Below are 20,238 nucleotides of genomic sequence, written 5' to 3'. Positions count from 1 at the left end.
GCCCGGCCTCGCCACCTCGCCCAGCCCCGCCTCCACCTCGCCCCTCCCCCATACTCCACCTCGCCCCTGCCCCGCCTCCACCTCGCCCCTGCCCCGCCTCCACCTCGCCCCTGCCCCGCCGCGGCGACGACATATTTTCGCCGCGGCGCGTTTTTTAGGTTTTTTAGGTTTTCACTATAAAAGGCCGTTTTCAGTTTTTTTTTCTCATTTTTTCCAATACCCACACACGAGACAACCATTTTCGGCCGCATCTCTCCAGTTTTTTTCTTCCAAAATCCCTCGTCACATCCTCGCCGCCCCAAAATCTCTCCGTCGCCTTGTCCTCGCCGCCAACTCTCTCTCGCCTTGTCCTCGCCGCCATTTTTCTCTCGCCGAGTCCTCGCCGTGCTTCCTCTTGCGCCTCTCTCTCTCTCTTGCCGCCTCATTGTAAGGTATGATTTTAAAAGTTTTTTATGGTAGTTATTGATTTAATTTCGTGTTGTTGATATGGATTTCTTGTTGTTTACCCGAATTGCATATAGTTTGATTTTTTTAATTCACAAATTTAGGGTTTTGTTTGATTTTCTCTTTTTAGAACAAGAAATTAGGGTTTAGGTTAGTGGAATTTGAATGAGTGAATTTAGGTTAGTGGAATTTGAATGAGTGAATTTAGTGAAATTAGGGTTTTGTTGATATGAATGAATTTGAATGAGAATTTGAGTTAAATTGAAATGTCCGGATTGTGTTTGACATATTGTTACATAGGTTAGTGGTTAAAATGGTTATGTATATTAATGATTATGTTTTGTAGGAGCTTGAAAATGCGTCGAACTAAAAACACGGCGGGCTCCAAGGCTCCGAGCTCTTCCAGAGGTCAGAGTAAAGGAAAAAGCAAGCGACCTCGTCAACAGTCTCCCGAAGAGGAATACAACTCGAGTATATTTACTAGCAAGGTCGCGGAGGAACGCTACGACAAAATCTTGCCGCGTAACATTATCCATGAGAGAGGATTCAATGTAAGCAATACGTCGGATATAGGAAAGCAAATCCGCAACAGCATAGTTGGTCATGATTGGGGGAGGTACTGTGCTGTACCCGAGTTCGATTCGAACGTCAACTTCGTGTACGAATTCTACGCAAACTTGCCGGACTCCCAAGGTGATGTTGTGACGGTCCGTGGGAAACCGGTCGATATGAGTGTCGAAGCTATCAACGATCTTCTTGGGACCCCAGATGTGCCTTTCGAGAACGAGGGCTATCGAGAATGGCTAAGAAGTTGCAGCCATCAGGAGATGTCGCAGGTGTTGTGCATTCCGGGAGAGGATTGGGTCACTGAAAAAGGAAAAAGGGTACTCAAGCGTGACCAACTCACCAGGATCGCTAAAGCGTGGATTTACTTTGTTTGCGCTCGTCTCTATCCGATCAAGCACTTCACCACTCTCGACGAAGATCGTATCCAGGTGTTGTTCTACATTGTTAAAGGCATTTCCATTAACGTCGGTCGATTCATCTATACTTGGATGAAGAAACTCGACTATACTAATGAACGACACGGTTTTCCATATCCGTCGATCATTACCGGCCTTTGTACAAATGCGGGGGTACCACGCTCGAAAAGGGATACGATCAACAGTCCAATGGGGCCTATTACGGATTCCATTATCGAGCGGTACAAGATTAGGGAGGATCCACAAGCGGAGGAAGCGGAGGAAGAGGGGGAAGCGGAGCCCCTATTGCGCTTACCAGCACCTCCTGTAATCGACCCCGCCACCATCGACTACATTGCTCATTGCTCCAACTATCTCATTGTGGGGTTCCAACACACGCAACAATACATGCACCAACAAGCGGAGTATGGCGCCTCTCACATCAATCAATTGAACGATCTCTACTCTCGGTGGGACATCAACCAAGAGAATCATGTGTTATTTCCTCCATATCCTCAGTACTCCGACTATCCGTACGCACCACCACAGTGGCGACCGCATATGGCACCTCCTCAATATCCGGCGAACCCACCACCACCACCACCGAATGACGAGTAAATTTCAAGAACCAACAACACCAACTCTTCCATATAAATTTCAAACTCCTTTTAAATTTAAGTTTCAGTTTAAGACTCGCTTGGTTTGTTTATGTTTATGACTAGATTACTGTGTTTTATTTGTGTGTTTGAGACTTCAGTCTTTGTTTGAGACTCGTTTGATGTGTTTTATTTCATATATGTTTGAAACTTGATGTTATATGTTTAAGACTAGTTTGGTTTGTTTTATTGATTGTAGAAATTTTAATTGAATGATCATTTTTAGTTGGAGAACAGGTTAAATATTGGAAAAAAAGTGAATGATTAGGTGGTAGAGTGCTTCTTCGCCGCGGCTAAGTACCTTTCTCGCTGCGGCGTGAGTATTCTCGCCGCGGCACCGTATAGTCCCCGCCGCGGCGAGTGCTCTACGCCGCGGCTAAAATATTACTTCGCCGCGGCGAGATTTTGATTTTTTTAATACCGAGAGTCTGTGTTTTTTAAGAACTTGTCTCGCCGCGGTGAGGTGATATTACCGCCGCGGCGAACTACCCTCGCCGCGGCATGGAATATACGTTGCCGCGGCGAGGTTTCTACAATGCTTGTTTAAGCGTTGTAGAAAGGTTCTCGCCGCGGCAGAATTTGTATACTGCCGCGGCGAGATTTTGATTTTTTGAATACCGAGAGTCTGTGTTTTTTAAGAACTTGTCTCGCCGTGGCGAGGTGATATTCCCGCCGCGGCGAACTACCCTCGCCGCGGCATGGAATAAACGTTGCCGCGGCGAGGTTTCTACAAAGCGTTGTAGAAAGGTTCTCGCCGCGGCATAATTTGTATACTGTCGCGGCGAGATTTTGATTTTTAGAATACCGAGAGTCTGTGTTTTTTAAGAACTTGTCTCGCCGCGGCGAGGTGATATTCCCGCCGCGGTGAACTACCCTCACCGCGGCATGGAATAAACGTTACCGCGGCGAGGTTTCTACAACGCTTGTTTAAGCGTTGTAGAAAGGTTCTCGCCGCGGCAGGATTTGTATACTACCGCGGCGAGATTACCCTGCCACGACGAGAGTTGTACTCAGCCGTGGCGAAGTCGGAGAAATGTAATTTTAATGTAAATGACATTGTATAGAGAAATTTTGAATGAAAAATAACGTCGTCCACATGAGAATAACATAAAATCCAAAATGAAAATACATTATCTAAATGTTCAATATCAAACAAAAATAGGATCTATATCCTTACGAAGTAGATGTGAAACATTGTCATCATCAAAATCATCAATCTCTTGATCAATTGGCGGTAATCCTGATGTGAACGGAGGAATGCTAGACATGTGTTCGTCTTCTTCTTCGTTACCGTTTCTCGCTTTCATATGAACGACTAACGATAACTCAGGATTTGCTGGATCCGAAACATAAAACACTTGACTTGCTTGCGAAGCCAAAATAAATGAATCATTCTCGTAGCCAATCCGTCTAAAGTCGACAATTGTAACTCCTTCATTATCAACTTTAACGTGATTATTGTCTGCCCATTTGTACTTGAATAATGCGACTCGCAACCCGCAATAATCAAGTTCCCAAATATCTTCAGTGTATCCGTAATACTTCATAAAAGCATGTTTTGGATTCTTATCTTTTGCCGACGAAACATGTAAAGCTTCGGCAAACAATGTAACACCACTATTTTGTACGGGATGCTTGTTGTCTCGTTCTCTTGTGTAAAATGTAAAACCATTAACAGACCAAGCAGTGTACCTTGTAACCATTGAGGAAGGCCCGCCAGATAGTTTACTCAACGTAGATGAATGTCCTGCCTCTTTAAATAAGCGTTTTCCAAGCCAGTTTTGAAACAAACGGTTGTGCTCTTCTTGCAACCATTTTTCATTTCTACCATTCTTTGGATTATTCACTCTCAACTCATTCAAATGAATATCCACAAATGGCGTGACCTCGGAAACGTTGTGTAGCACATGGAGACTTGCTTGCTCCCATTCTTTTCGGTTGACGATCGAATAAGTACCTATAATGAAACAAATACTTAAAAATAATGTTCATATATAATTTAAATAAACAAATAAAGTGTTAAAAAAAATACCTGTAGATAGAGCTTTTGAATCAAAATTGGTATTCTTGGGCAACCCAATTTCGTCTGTTTTAGCTAAATACTCATAACAAAACTCAACCGACTCTTCTGCTATGTAATTTTCAACTATGCTTCCTTCCGGCCTATTGTAGTTCTTCACGTAGCTTTTCAACACTTTCATATAACGTTCGATTGGATACATCCACCGTAAAAACACGGGCCCTCCTAATTTCACTTCACGTACCAAGTGGACGGTTAAGTGGATCATTATGTCGAAAAACGAAGGTGGAAAGATCTTTTCGAGCAAGCACAGAGTTTTCACCAATTCTGATTGCATTAAATCCAATCGAGTTGGATCGATGACCTTCGAGCAAATCGAGTTAAAGAATACACATATCTTTGATATTGCAAACCTCGCATCTTTTGGCACAATTCCTCGCAAAGCAAGAGGCTACATTTGTTGTAGCAGCACATGACAGTCGTGCGTCTTCATTCCAATAAGTCTCAAATCTTTCAAAGACACGAACCTCTTATAGTTTGACGAATGACCTTCGGGGACTTTAATAGAAGCAAACCAGTTACACAATTTCTTTTTCTCCTTTCGATCTAGAGTGTACTTTGCCGGTGGTAATTTTGTTTTTTTTCCCACCCCCCTCCTCGGGATGCAAAATGCTTCTTATATTCATCTCTTTGAGATCCAATCGAGATTTTATTCCGTCTTTCGATTTATTATTTGGATCATCAAGAAGTTTACCAATAAGCGATTCGCAAATATTTTTCTCGATGTGCATAACATCCAGACAATGCCGGACGTGGTGTGTCTTCCAATAAGGAAGGTCGTAGAAAATCGATTTCTTCTTCCAAGGATTCTCTTTGAACGATTCTTTAGTACTAGCACTCCGCTTTCTTTTCCCAAGCACTTCATTGACGTTTTTAACCATCTCATAGACATCTTCACCAGACAAAATTCTAGGGGAGGGTCGTTCTTCTGAATTTCCATCAAATGCTTGTTTCAATCTTCTATACGAGTGATCTCTTGGTAAGAATCTTCTATGACCCAGAAAAACAGTTTTCTTACCATGCTTCAAACGGATGGAAGATGTGTCTTTCATGCAAATCGGACAACCAATCGAGCATTTCACAGAGTATCCTGACAAGTTTCCATAGGCCGGAAAATCGTTAATAGTCCACATTAACATTGCCCTTAAGTTGAACGAATCTCCACAGTAAGCGTCTTTAACTTCCATCCCTTTCTCCCATAACATCTTCAAATCATCGACCAACGGTGCCAAATAGACATCAATATCATTTCCTGGTTGATTCGGTCCTGAAATCAAAAGCGTTAACATCAAGAACTTTCTCTTCATACATAGCTTTGGAGGGAGATTGTAGTTCACAAGTATAACCGGCCAAACACTGTGTTTACTGCTCATCATGCTGAACGGGTTCATTCCATCAGAAGCTAGACCAAGGCGCAAATTTCGAGTATCAACACTGAAATCCTTATACTCTAAATCGAATGATTTCCACTGTGCAGCATCAGCAGGATGTCTCAACATACCATCATCGATACGCTTTTCGGAGTGCCAAACCATGTTCTTCGCGTGTTTGACACTATTAAACATTCGACGAAAGCGCGGCATTGGAGGAATGTACCATAACGACTGAAATATATTTAACGAAAATCAGTAATAAATAATGAATATGAGCTACATGTATTTCCTAATCAAGTGATGAAAATGTACGTACCTTAACTGGAACTCCTTTAACCCCGTTACATGGAATTTTACCCTTCTTCCACCGTGACTCTTTGCACGTCGGACATTCATCTAGATCTTCATACTCGTGTCTATATAAAACACAATCATTTGGGCACGCATGGAATTTCTCGTACTTCATGCCTAATGTACCCAAAGTCTTCTTTGCTTCATACATACTTAAAGGTACTTTATTGTCTTTCGGTAATGCTTCTTTCAGTGTTTCCAACAATAGAGTAAAACTAGTGTTTGTCCAACCCCCCGACGCCTTCAAATGAAATAATGTAACTAAAAATGACAACTTCGAATAGCTTGTACACCCTTCATATAATGGTGTCTCCGCATCATTCATCATGGACTCAAACAATTCCGGTCGCTCAACAAAATCATCCTCCAAATCATTCATCATTCCGCACATATCATCAATATCATCTTCAACATCATCCTCATTTTCCGTAGAACGAAAAACATCACCATGGTAGAACCATCTTTGATACGAGGTCATTATTCCATATGCAAACAAATGGGTCCGAACGACATCAATCAAAAAATGTCTATGATTTCCACATTTAATACAAGGACAACGAATAGATTTCACATCTACCATGTTCTCTCTAGCAAAATCACAAAACTCATCTACACCTTTCCGATATATCTCATTCAATCTATTCTCCCACATCCACTTTCTCATCTTCATAGAACAACCCTAATTATACAAAAAAATTGCCCATTCTAATTAGTAAACTATCAAGAGAACAACAATTAGAACAAGTTGAAGAAGAACTTACAAGATTTGAATGTGTAGATGAGACTAGTAAACGAGGACGCTCTAGAATGAGTAGGAAAGGTACTGGAAATATTTTTTCGAGTGAGGTTATGAGAGAGTTCAAAGTGAAAAAGACCAGAAATGAGAATTTATATCACCAGTATCGTGTCACTCGCCGCGGCGACATTTCTACTTTGCCGCGGCGAGAATATTCTACAACGCTTCCATAAGCATTGTAGAATGTCCTCGCCGCGGCGGGAACACGTCGTCGCCGCGGCGAAAATCGTACCGAGAGCACCATGTTCCAGACATATAGTCTCGCCGCGGCATCATACATTTTACGCCGCGGCGAATGTATTCCTCGCCGCGGCGACAATTCTCTTTCGCCGCGGCGAGGATTCTACAACGCTTGTTTAAGCGTTGTAGAAAGGGGTCGCAGCGGCGAAAATTGTATACTGCCGCAGCGAGGACATCTAGGGTTACCTCGCTGCGGCGATGACACATTTTCGCCGCGGTGAGAATTTTCTGGGTAACTGTCGCTGCAGCGAGAATTTGGTTTCGCCGCGGCGAGGCTCCTACGACGCTTATTTTAAGTGTTGTAGAAGCAGCTCGCCGCGGCGAGAAATATACATCGCCGTGGCGAGCTCCTACAACGCTTAGAATAAGCGTTGTAGGAGCGTTTTAAAATCTGAAAATTTCAAAAAAATTTAACTACCCGCCCATTTCATATTCTATACTTAGCGCTTTTTTTCAATTTTCCCTCATTCTCATTCCTTATTCTACTTCATTTCTTCTCAACTCTCTCTCCACTACTCATCTCTCTCTCCGCCACTCTCTTGCCGCCCCGCCCCTCTCTTGCCACCACTCTCTCTCTCTCGGCCCCTCTCTCTTCTCGTCGTCGCTCTACTCCTCTCTTATTCGTCTTCTCTCTCTACTCCTCTTTCTCGCCGTCGCTCTCTCTCCGCCCCTCTCTCTTCTCGCCTTCGCTCTCTCTCCGGCCACCACCCTCTCTTCTCGCCGCCCCTCTCTCTCCGACCTCATACTCTCTTTTCCCTGCCCCTCTCTCTCCGGTCCTCACCCTCACTCATTGCCTCCGCCTTGACCCCGCCCAGCCTCCACCTCGCCCCTGCCCCGCCTCCACATCGCCCAACCCGGCCTCCACCTCGCCCAGCCCCGCCTCCACCTCGCCCCTGCCCCGCCTCCACCTCGCCCAGCCCCGCCTCCAACTCGCCCAGCCCCGCCTCCACCTCGCCCAGCCCCGCCTCCACCTCGCCTCTCGCTCGCCACGTCCTCGCCTTCACCGGGTATGTTATTTCCCAACTTGTTTTGAATTTAATTTGATTTATGTTATTATTTAGTTAGAAAGTTAGAAAGAATTTGTACTGGATTTTAGTATATTGGATTTGAATTCGTTGTATTTGAGTTTGATATTGATTTGAAGTTGTATTTAAGTTGGAATCGGATTGGATTTTGAGTTAGAAATTGAGATTATGTTTTGAATTTTGTTTTTTAGATTCAATGTCGTCCACTACTACTACTTCTAGCGATAGTGGTAAAAGAAAAATTAGAAGACAACTAGCACTATATTCCGATGAAAAAGGAAAAAGAAGAAACACTCTTATGAGTCGGGTTAATAAGGCCAAAACTCAGGTAAAAAAATTCCGGTATAATTTGATGAAAAGGGACAACCAATTGGTAAGGAGGGTGATGAGTTGTCGAGTTACTTTGGCGTGCTAGCTAGAGAATACGTTCCACTTTCGATGCGCGATTGGAGATCTAAAGAGAATAATAAAATTAAAGAACGGATTTGGAACGAAATGTTAGAAGGATTTACGATTCCTATTGAACAAAAGCACGACTACCTTATGAGAGTCGGAGAAGCGGCAAGGTTATTTCCTCATGAGCTATACAACGATCTACTCAAAGATATCGTCAACGATCCAATCGCCTTAAAGAGACCGGCTTGTGTTTTGAAATTCTACACAAGTGTCACCGAAGAAGATTGGATAGCATTTGTTGAGTATAGACGATCCGAAGTGTTCAAACAAACATCGGAACATGGGAAAGCAAATACCAGAAAAAGTGTGTACAAATCTCGAACGGGCCGAAATGGATATCGAAAGCTTGATCAAGAAAAGGTTAGGTTCATTTATTTTTTTTAGTTATTCCAAGTTTGCCATTGTTTATTAATTATTGTATAATTACTTCTTACTAGCATGAAGAAACGGGGGAATGGCCTACGAAAGAGGAACTTTGGATTGACTCGCGAATGAAAGACGTAGATAACTACAAGGATGAGAAAGACAAACTAATGGCAGAAAAAATCGTAAGTACTTTACATTTGTTATAACAATTAATCTTGTAATTTTATTTGAAAATAATTTTGTGTAGAAAACGTTATCACAACAAGCAACGCAAGGGACATGGGTGCCGGAATCGGGAAAGAGCATTTTGCAAGAAGCTTTGGGAACGTCGCGAGTTTGCGGTCAATCCAAACACACTTCGCGTTTCAAGTACTTTGTTCCTCCAACGCCGAACGAAGAATTAATTAGGATGCGTCGGGAGATGAGCGAGTTGAAATCTTTGGTGATGAAAGCCTTCGGTGGAAATGGTAGCATTAATGTCGGAGATGCTAATATCGAGTCGCCTAGTGTCGAGTGTGTGGAAGAGAATCTCAAGGACAAGGTTGTTGATGATGAAGAGATGGCAAACGTTGAAGAACACGTTAATGACGCGGTCTCTTTAGGTATGTTCATTATTTTTTTTTTAATCTATAAAGCTAAATATTTTCTTAGAACACGACGATGTTGGCGATCGTCCGAAGATCGATCCTAACATCGTTGATGATTGTCCGAAGATCGATCATGTCGTTGTGGAAAAACCAAATAGTGTTCGTGCTAGTTGCTCTTTGAATCCAACCACGCCGGTGACACCGAGTTCGGATGAAAGCGTCGAGTGTCTTCTTTTCATTGATGATGTTGTGAAAGGAGGCACAATTCATGTTGCAAATGGGCGAGCGTACATGAATGGAGGCGTAGTTCATTTCTCACCTTTGGAGGAAGGAAATTTACGCGTGGCCGTTTTGGGGGTTTTGATTAAAAAAGGAAAATTACCAATTCCCACCGAAGAAGCTCAAACCATTGAAGATGCTATAGGCAGGTTTGTCTCGTGACCGAAGAGACTCATAGAAATGGACACGGGAATAGAGAGTCGCGGTCCGGTTGTCAAACTACTCTCAAAGCTCGGTTTTGAGAGTGAAGCTAGCATCGATGATGCTAAGAAGATTTCGTACAAGGTGATTAATCCCAAGTATCGATTGCTCGCTCAACATGCCAACAAAGTAATGTTACCGGAAGATGATGTGATTATGGTCAATGTTAGTCCAAGTCTCACGGCTATCCCGATTCCGGTGTCATTTGAAGACGTTTCCGATTTTTTGCAATACTTGGAAATTGGCGCGGGGAGCATAACGGTTTATATGGAGTAAGAGTTTTCTTTATATGCGTTTTTTAATATCAATATTCAATATTTAGTGTTTTGATCAACTAAATATTTGTTTGTCATAGCTATCTACGCTCGAGGCTAGAAAAGGCGAAGAAGACTCGAAATTATTGTTTTATAAATCCGAGCTTAAGTTCGTACATCGAAAATGACGACGAGGAGGCTTATTTGTCAAAACGAGTCAAGGACGTTGAAAACGTGGTACGACATTGCACATTTGGTGAACTAGTTTTGATGTCGTATAACAAAGGTGCGCATTGGATGCTCGTTGTCCTCGACCTTTGGAGAAATAGCGCTATGTTCTTTGACCCGTTGAGAAATAAAATCCCAATCGATTTAAATCGATTGATAAAAAGGTAATATTTTGATTTCTTAAATAATTTTTATTATAAATCGTTCTAGATGTTTTTTCTCTTATAATCTCCGTGTTATATAGGGTTCTTGTTGATTTCAAGCTCGAGCATCAAAACGCCCATAGTAACGGGCAATCAACGTACATCAAGGCTTGGGACGCTCCGAGACAAACGGGAAACACGGAATGAGGGTATTTTGTGATTTCTTATATGCGTGATATAGTCGTAGGAGGTGTAGGAAAATTAGAAAATAAGAAATCCTATACAAAGGAGGATTTAGAGAGAGTTAGAGAAGAATGGGTAAGTTATGTACAAACATTTATTAACTGTGATGATTAGCTAGTTTTTTTTTATTGAATTATGGATTGGTTGTAGATGTATATATTAGATTTTGAATGTTTTGAAGATGAGGATATTATTTTTGGTATTGAAGATTATTTTCAGGTGCTGGTATATCGTGTAAAACAGATTTTGGATTGAAAAAAAATACTCTCGCCGCGGCGAACTATACTTCTCGCCGCGGCAAGTAATTCAAGCCACGGCGAGAAATATTATTCGCCGCGGCGAGAAAAGATACCGAGAGCAGGCAAATTAGAAATATTAGTCTCGTCGCGGCGAGTTTTTTTAAAAAAATTCACCACCTTCCTACAACGCATAATTATCCGTTGTAGAATCATGTCGCCGCGGCTAAGATTTGACGTCGCCCCGGCGACGTGTAATATTCGCCGCGGCGAGTTGATTCTACAACGGATATAATATCCATTGTATAAAAATCTCGCCGCGGCGAAAATTATATGTCGCCGCGGCGGGGATTTTTTAATTATTTAGAAATTTCACAATGGATGTATACCGTTGTAGGAGGTTCCACAACGCTTAGATATCCGTTGTAGAAAGTTGAATTCTACAACGGATATTTAAGCGTTGTAGAAACCTCTTGGATTCTACAACGGATATTGAAGCGTTGTAGAAGCCCCTTGGATTCTACAACGGATATTTAAGCGTTGTAGAAGCTTCTACAACGCAGGATTCTACAACGCTTGACAAGCGTTGTAGATTCATTCCACAACGGTTTTTAAGCGTTGTAGAATCCTTGTTTTGTAGTAGTGTCACCAATAATGACTTGAAGAGAAACTTCTATCAGACTCATCTTTAGGAAATCTCATATCAATGTTTCTTTTAGGACCTTTTTCAACAAGAAAATCGATAAGACTTTGATTTATTTGCTTCCAATTCGCCGGATCATCCTCGTCAAAACAAATGGAACCTATTTCATTATCGTGTTCTTCATTTGGGGTCTTATTCTCGTTCTCGTTCTCATTCTCGTTCACGTTCTCGTTCTCGTTCTCGTTCTCGTTCTCGTTCTCGTTTTGACTAGTTTGTTCGTTCTCGTTCTCGTTTTGACTAGTTTCTTCGTTCTCAATCCCGACTTCAACTCTTGTTTCATCCGTAACCACATCTTTTTTAAAATACTTATCAAGAGAACCAATTTGACTCTTGTGTAAAACTTCTTTTTTCTCTTTTTCTTTTCTTTTTTCTGCACCCGACTTGTATTTTCTAATTGAACTCATTAAATTAACTGCTGAAAACAATTTAAAATAAGTTCATAAATATATAAGATGCAAAAAAAAAAAATATTACAGCCAAATTAATTGTTGTAGCCAAATATGCTCACACGCAAAAAGCATAACTACTGCTTGATATTTACAGTCTGTATTAATATTAGAGACTTGCATTACAGCCAAATACCTGATGCTCACACGCAAAAAACATAAAAAAAAAAAAAAAAAAAAAAATTGCTTGGTATGTTCAAACTCCCAATTTGCTCCCTGTATCAATATTAGAGACTTGTATTAATATCAGAGACTTGTATTAATATTAGAGACTTGCATTACAGCCAAATACCTGTAGCCAATTGCATTCCTGGATACAATTTACTCCCAAATACGAATATAAAAACTCAAACGAAGTTTACCAATTTTCTCAAACGAATATATACCAAAGTTTACCGATTAAACTCAACCTCAAATACCTAATTCTAATTGCTGGCTCAAACTCAGCGGAAAATCAAACCAGGGAATCAAACTCAGCGAAAAATCAAACCATGGGATCAATTATCAAACTCACCGGTATCAATATCATACACGGACTCTTCCTGCTTCCAGTCAAACTCAAATAAAATCAAATACCTACTAACCTAACTAATTGCTTGCTCAAATTAACTCAGCGGAACGATGAGACAATTGCGATAAGTGAAGAAAGAGTACTTAGATTAGATCAAAGGGCTACATAAAAAAAAAACCTGTAGACACGCAGGGTAAATTCAACAAGAGAGAAAGAAATCCCTAATTCTCAAATCTCAATCTCAAGTAAAAATTTGGGGAAAATTTTCTAATTCCTCACGGCTCACCTTGATTCGCAGGAGGACGTTTGGGTCGCGCGGAGGAGATGGCGGCGCAGAGGATGTTTGGGTCGCGCGGAGGCGGAGGAGTCGTTCTTTGGGTCGCCGAGGCGGAGGAGAAGCTCTTCGCAGGTGGCTCTTCGTTTGGGTCGCGCGGAGGAGATGGCGCAGAGGGCGTTTGGGTCGTGCGGAGGCGGAGGAGTTCGTTTCGGAGGCGGAGGAGTTCGTTTCGGAGGCGGAGGAGTCGGTCGTTTGGGTCGCCGAGGCGGAGGAGAAGCTCTCGCAGGTGGCTCTTCGTTTGGGTCGCGTGACTCGCGTCTTTAGGTTAGGCAGAAGAGAAAATAGCCTCGTTCATTAAATAGGAAAAAAAAATTTGGGGCCCTTCCAAATCCGGGGCCCTAGGCTTGGGCCTAGCCCGCCTTAGCCCAGGGCCGGCCCTGGCGACATGACTACTCTTTGGAGGACTTGTTGATGAGAGACTTGTCTAGTTCTTTGTCCCCACGGATCGCAAGTTGGAGATGCATGTGTTAGCAATATTGCAATTAATATTGATAGAAATAAAAGACAAAAGTAAGGAAAATAAAATTTAGAACATAAACTAGAAATGAAAATAAAAAATAAAAAAAAGAGGTCGGCAAGGAAAATGAAGATTTTATAAAGTCTGGATTTTGTTTATTTATTTTAAAGAAAATAAGATAGTGGATTAGGAATAGGTCAATAGAGTAATACACACCATTTAACATGACCCCATTGACCTATTCCTAATCCATTCTAAAGATTTTATAAAGCCTGGATTTTGTTTATTTATTTTAAAGAAAATAAGATAGGGGATTAAGAATAGGTCAATAGGGTCATGTGAAATAGTATATATATATATATATATATATATATATACATATATATATATATACACACTAGTATGAAACACGTGATTCGCACGTGGTGTTTGTAGTTGTAATCAGTAAATAATTAAAATTTGTATGATTTAATTTATCAAGTTTTTCTTCAATGCATGAGGTTATAAATGAATATTAAGATATCAAATATTTCAACCATACATAATACTTAGGGAGTTTAATTTTTTAGAGACTCTTATAATAATTGCAAACATTTTAAAGAAATATATAGTCAATGACATACTTAAAAAAAAAAAAAAATTGACATAAGTAAATAAAAAGCCAAAATTTTGGTATCTTGATAGATAAATAGAAGTAATGAAAAATTAACAAACCAAAAAGTTTAAAAGTAGCTTAGGAAAACATGTTTTACTCAAAGTAACGGAAACGCCCTATGCGCATATGATTTTTGACATCATAAATAATAATTTTACGTAAAATTTATCTCTTAAAATATATAAATTTGGCACGAACCCTTAAAAAATATAAAAATATATATATATATATATATATATATATATATATATAATTGATGAGGTAAAAAATTAATTATCAATGAAATATTGAGAGACATAAAGAAAGAAATCAAAGATAATCAAAACATAAATGCATAGTTCTCATTGTCGATCTAAAATATACTTTAAAATACAACCAACTTTTACATATTTTTTTTCATTGTCTAAACTCCAAATAAGCTAAGGAAAGGAAAGAATCGACACGAGCCGAATCCAAACAACAAAAGAACAATCAACAAAGCAAAACGAATAACATGTAAAATAAACTAGAGGTGCTTGACAGAAGTGTACAAGAGAGCACGGTAGGCAAGTAGAATCACGATAAACGCTTGACAGAATGACGAGAGTGAGCACGGTATCGTGTAGAATCACGATTCATTGCTGGACAGAAGCTGCATAAAACAAAGAAAAAATTACGTACACAAAATCAGCAAGTGGCGATCGGAACCAATAATCAGCACATAGTGTAGATGGTTGTGCAATAACACTGACCGTTGGATTTTTATCCTCTACACCATTTTTTTCCTAGAAGAAATTAAATAACATAAAATGAAGAGAAAATAAAAAATAAAAAACTGGGAAAAACCAAAGCAAGATACAACCTAAATCGTACTAGATCAGTCTTGAGAGAGAAAGGTCAGAGAAAGATAACTAAAATCCAAAATTTAAGGCGATACAACGATTAATCCTCCCCCACGACTCCTCAAAAGAATAATCTGAGCATAAAAAATACAGTTGGTCTAACCCTAAGGGGTTGGTCTAGTGGTAAGGGAGATTCTTGAATCCTCGTCTGTCCCTGGAACGCAACAATAGGAACCACTGGGGTAGTCTCCCGGTGAATAATGCCAGGGCCTCGTTGATTATAGTAGGGTTTAACTCGGACACCATGGTTATAAAAAATAAAAAAAAAATACAGCTGTTTTGTTAAACCCAAATCCCCCAGCAAGAATAAGGAAATTCATCCTCTACGCCAATTGACTTAATTCGCTGCTAACCTCCTCTTTCAAAGATTGCAGTATCAGGCCAACACAGAATTGAACCATAAGATTCAACACAAAGTCAAATTTCAATTTTGAGCACAGTTCAAAAGAAGTCATACCAAATTTGGTTTTTCAACTAAATATTTTGTATCAGAGAATCACAAACCCAGGACAATATCGTGTCCAATGTTTTCATAAAAAAAAAAAAAAAAAAAAAAAAAAAAAAAAAAAAAAGAGTGGTGAAGGCCAGTTGACAACAAAACACAAAATTCGCGGCCGTAATAACTACATCGCTAATGGCAAAAAAAGAAAATTGACCTGAAAAACGTGGAAATTGCGAGCCTTGACGAGGATACGCGCGATACTCGCTAGCGCCGGCGCTGGTGAGGCATAGGGAGAGGGAGAGTGAAGGTCATTGACTTGATGATGATGAGGTTGATGATTTGTTGCGCTAATTTCCTCCGATGCCACCGAATTATACCTAATTAAACAGGTTTCAAAAATTCAGAAGCACATTACATAAAATTTAAACGCACAACTAAGTGATTTGATAAACATAAAATGATTACCCTATTTGCGAAGAAGGGTTTGTGTCAAGAGGCTGGAACATCAAGCCTTGAGAGTGAGCGTGGTGAGAGCCGAACGACATGCCTTGCTGATGATCATTCTGGTGACTCATTTCCCATGATTGTCGGAAGTTCATATTCCTAGCGCCGATCTCGTCCAGCTGATAATCATAAACTTATGTTACGTTGCATAATTTTCTTTTCAATTGAGATATCTAAACAAGCTGGCATGTTGTAAAGACATTTAGCTTTAAGGTTTGTTTGGTACCCGTGAGAAAAAAAAAATGAGAATTTATTGGATTTTTCTTGTGGTGTTTGGATTAGGAAAAAATATAGAGTAAAATAAATATTTGAGATAAAACTGAAAAGAAAATGTATAAGTACACTCGATATTTCAATTTTCGTAGACAACGAGAGGAATATAAAAATCCAAGAAAAACCACACAAGTGAAGGCTACACTACACGTCTCTATGTTCTCACTATCTTCTTTCTCTCTTCAAAGTTCAAACACAATAGATAATTTTGATTTTTCCTCCTAGTCTCCTTCAAATTTAATTTTCTTCAAATAAGGAACTTTTGGGCCGGGATCATTTTTTTATTAATATATTTTACTTTATTATATAGACGGTACCTTCATTGATAAGGCTCTGTTGGCTTCTATTAACGTATGTTCCTGCATTTGATCAGTTATACGACAATCAAATATGTCAAATATACAAAGGAGTTTAAATGCTCAGTATAATATATATATATATATATATATATATATATATATATATATAGGTACTGAAAAAGATAAAGGGTTATGTCAATGTAAAAGCATACTCTGCTCTGTAGATCACTACGCTGGTCAAGCATAAATTGGGTCTGCAAAATGGATTAAAATATATTTGATTTATTAAATATTCTAAACTTTGATCTAATATATTTGCAAAAACCATCAAATGTAATCAAAATATAAAACAAAGCGCTCACACACATACAAACATATATGTATATAAAAAAAATAAAAAAATAAAAAAAAAAAACCTAAACAGGACATAGAAAAACCATCAAATAATGCATGCATGCACATCTGCAAATACAAAGCACTACCTCAAACACGTTTACAAGTCTAAACAGTATAAAACAAATAAACGCATAAATATAATAAAAATATAAAAAATGCATGCATGTACACATACATATACTGTGTGTGTGTGTATATATATATATACAGTTTAGTTGGTTACCCTGGTTGACCTAACTTGCTTGAGAGAGGTCTCAAGTTGACGCTCAATCTGTTCAAGTTCCTTTGTATTTAGAGGACCCAAGTCTTCCCCAAGGAGGTTTCTACAGTGACGCCACATATGTCAAGAAAACTCAGATATACATGAATCGGCGACAAAATTGCCCAAAAAAAAATTAAATCAATAATCAAATATTCTTACAGACTGCTGCATAATTTATTAACGTAATATATATTTATATAAATAATTACCTCTGAGTTCGTTGATGGGACTCAAATCTACCTTTCAGTTTCAAGTATTCCCTGTAGCTACTCTGCTATACAGTACATACATCACGTCAAGAAACGACCCTATATCTAATAATATATACATTTAATATATTAATGTGTATATATATATATCATTTGCAAGAAGAACAATATATATTTTAAAAAATGACCTCGAGTTCTTTGCCAGGTCGACTGACTTCCACAGCGCCATAACTGCACTTTTGGTACCGTTCCAGGGTTTTGAGCATGCTATACACATACATACAAACACCAAATATATTATACCACATTTCAAGTCTTATATATGCAAATTACTTCAAAGTAATGTCTCCAGTTCTTATGATATTTAAAGTCTGTAACTTGCTTCAAAAACCATGTTTTAATTGTATTAATTTATGTATAGCTGTTTTAGCCAAGGCTCAGTCAGTATAATAATGATATAAAAAAATCAATATTTTCTATATGTTAAAATTAAACTGTGTTTGAGCTAAAGCATAAAGCGAGAACGTGACTGACGAACAACGGAAAGATTTCATCAGAAGTGACAAGACGGGATTCAGAAGAGTGTGAGATCTAATGAAAACTTGCTGTAATTAATGGTAATATTAAGCTATGGACCGTAAGTCTAAAATTAGACACTACAGTGAATAACAATATCTTAAAGTGTAAATAATAAGTACAGGTCAAATGTCAATCATGATGCAAGGCCTTCAGTTTTTGTTCACAGGTTCATTGATCTTTTTAGGTATCCGAGAGAGTCTTCTCTGCGTATTACAATTGCATGTGCAAAGATAAATACTAATTTAAATTTTTTTAAACCAAGAAGTTATAATGGAGTAAAGATAATCTTTCCAGTCAAAATAGATACTACGGAATACAGCTTTGTGTACATTTACAAGTGCCTGTTTTATGTGACTATGTAAAACATATAGATATATATATATATATATATATATATATATATATATGTATCATAAACTATATATCTTAAATAAAATAATTAATTATTAACATTTTTATCCAACAATATAGTTAAAATAAAATTATAAAGGGCCTGGTTATTCTACTCAAAATCAAGCTGGAGAAATATTATCTATCAAAATCCAGAATCTCGAGGTTAAGGGAAAATTTCAAGATGGGTGTATATTTATATAGACAAAAAAGAAACACTCACTTTTCCACAGATCTATTGCTAAAGTGATGATCCCAAAACGAAACATAAGGTCACCAAAAACACAGGAAAAAAGCTAGTTTGTTTATTATAAGATCTAATCAAAACATATATACACAAACATGAACTATTAATTATTATTAAAAAAAAGCCTTAAATTAAAAGCGATATAAATTTCATATATTCCACACACACATACACAAAACAAAAAAAAAACAAAAAAAAAAGAGTTAAAGGAGTGTTTTAAAATGTTAGATAAATTCAGATCAAAAAAATTACGGCAATAAAAATACATACAAAAAATTCCATTAAATTTCAAATATTCCACAAATAAAAAGCTAGTTCAAGGAGTGTGTTGAAATGTAAAACAAGGTGAGATCAAGCAACAGATTAGAGCAATATATATAAATCTAACTAGATCTCGGAGGTACAATGTCTATATATGCTAAAAAGAATAGTTTTCCGACGCACATATAGATATGTATATATATATATATATATATATATGCGTGTGTGTGTGTGTAGAGGATGTATATAGTATATTTACCTATTGCTGCTACAAAACTCGTAGAGCTTTCCACGGTTAAAGAAGACGATGAGAGCAACCTCGGCTTCGCAGAGAACAGAAAGCTCATAGGCTTTCTTGAGAAGACCATTCCTTCTCTTCGCAAACGTCACTTGTCTGTTTATCTTGTTCTCTATTCTCTTCAGCTCTACTCTTCCTCTTCCCATTTTCTTTCTTTTTTTTTTTTTTGAAAACATTCCCATTTTCTTTCTTTAAATCTATTTAATTCTAACTTCTCTTTTCGTCTATGTTTTCTCACCAAATCTCCGATCCACAAGTTTTCTCTTTCATTCTTATTCTATATATCACATAATAATAAAACATTAATTTCTCGATCAAACCAAAGGAATTAGTACTAAAACTATCATTTGTTGCTCTCTCCTTTGAGTTTTGGGTTACCTCGTGAGTCTTCTTCTCTGCTTCAGAACCAAACTTGTATCCAAATCCGTGAATAGCAATACAAAGTTGGATTCGAAGTTGAAACCCTAGCTCAGAGAGAGAGAGAGAGAGATAATTGGTTTGGTTGGTTCTGATGTGTTTGGCTTTATTATTGGATTCTTTTTCTCTCTTCTCTTCATCTCATAATTTTTTTAACCTTACATTTATTTATTTGCAATATGGGGTTCGGTCTATGCGATGTTCTTGCTAGTTTCATGTAAACCCTCTTTCCTTATAGTAACCTTCTTGTCACCCTTTTAACGTCAAAGAAAAAAGTACTAAGACCACGCGTGTTAACAGCGCGTGCTTTACCGCGCGAGATATTTTTATGGTCATTTCGCCAACTGGTCCCACGTGTTCATTTATTATTGGACTTCCCTTTCGCTGGGTCAAGGTAATTCGTTGCCGTGACCACTATGCCCTTGCGAAGATGAATTGCCTAACCGTGCAAAACTTTGGTAGCGGAATTCGGTTTTAATGTTTTCAGATTTATGATTTAATCTATTGTGAGCTACTGTACTTGTTTTTTCTATTACATACATATATGATGTAATTACAGTACAGTTTTATGGGAAAAAGGTCAGAAAAAAGTGGGATTGAATCAAATATTTCACCAAGACGAAAAAAATAAAATAAAAAGTAAGAATTATAAACTACCAGGGACTGCATCATAAATTTATAGATTATGATGTTATGCATATCTTAAAACAAAAATGATATGTGTCTATATTTTGAACATATCATAACCTAA

The 20,238-nt window shown here is 38.4% G+C and overlaps 1 protein-coding gene across 1 annotated transcript; it reads right to left on the bottom strand.

Annotated features, from left to right (window-relative positions):
• Positions 1-14,636: 14,636 nt before the first annotated feature.
• Positions 14,637-19,715, bottom strand: LOC149388389 (agamous-like MADS-box protein MADS2). The gene is made up of 10 exons (XM_089622413.1): positions 19,449-19,715; positions 19,032-19,347; positions 17,484-17,562; positions 17,296-17,357; positions 17,048-17,147; positions 16,641-16,682; positions 16,447-16,488; positions 15,818-15,975; positions 15,567-15,729; positions 14,637-14,660 (listed from the first exon to the last, which is right to left on the bottom strand). Exons 2-10 carry the CDS (start codon positions 19,250-19,252, stop codon positions 14,637-14,639), a joined length of 891 nt encoding a protein of 296 aa, XP_089478539.1. The 5' UTR covers positions 19,253-19,347; positions 19,449-19,715.
• Positions 19,716-20,238: the final 523 nt, after the last annotated feature.

Source organism: Urtica dioica, chromosome 8 (assembly GCF_054948205.1).
Source record: "Urtica dioica subsp. dioica isolate 48M chromosome 8, U.dioica_male_clone48M_v1_H2, whole genome shotgun sequence".
In the NCBI taxonomy this organism is placed as follows: Eukaryota; Viridiplantae; Streptophyta; class Magnoliopsida; order Rosales; family Urticaceae; genus Urtica; species Urtica dioica.
The sequence above is the reverse complement of the archived record's forward strand: the minus strand, read 5'-3'. Positions and strand labels throughout refer to the sequence as shown.

Excerpts from the sequence above, each read along its gene's own strand:
- LOC149388389 (XM_089622413.1), bottom strand. The coding sequence starts at position 19,252 with ATGGGAATGTTTTCAAAAAAAAAAAAAAGAAAGAAAATGGGAAGAGGA. Across the intron at positions 17,563-19,031 it reads GAGTTTTGTAGCAGCAATAG|CATGCTCAAAACCCTGGAAC; the intron begins GTAAATATACTA and ends GTATGTGTATAG. Across the intron at positions 15,730-15,817 it reads AACCCTTCTTCGCAAATAGG|GTATAATTCGGTGGCATCGG; the intron begins GTAATCATTTTA and ends CTGTTTAATTAG.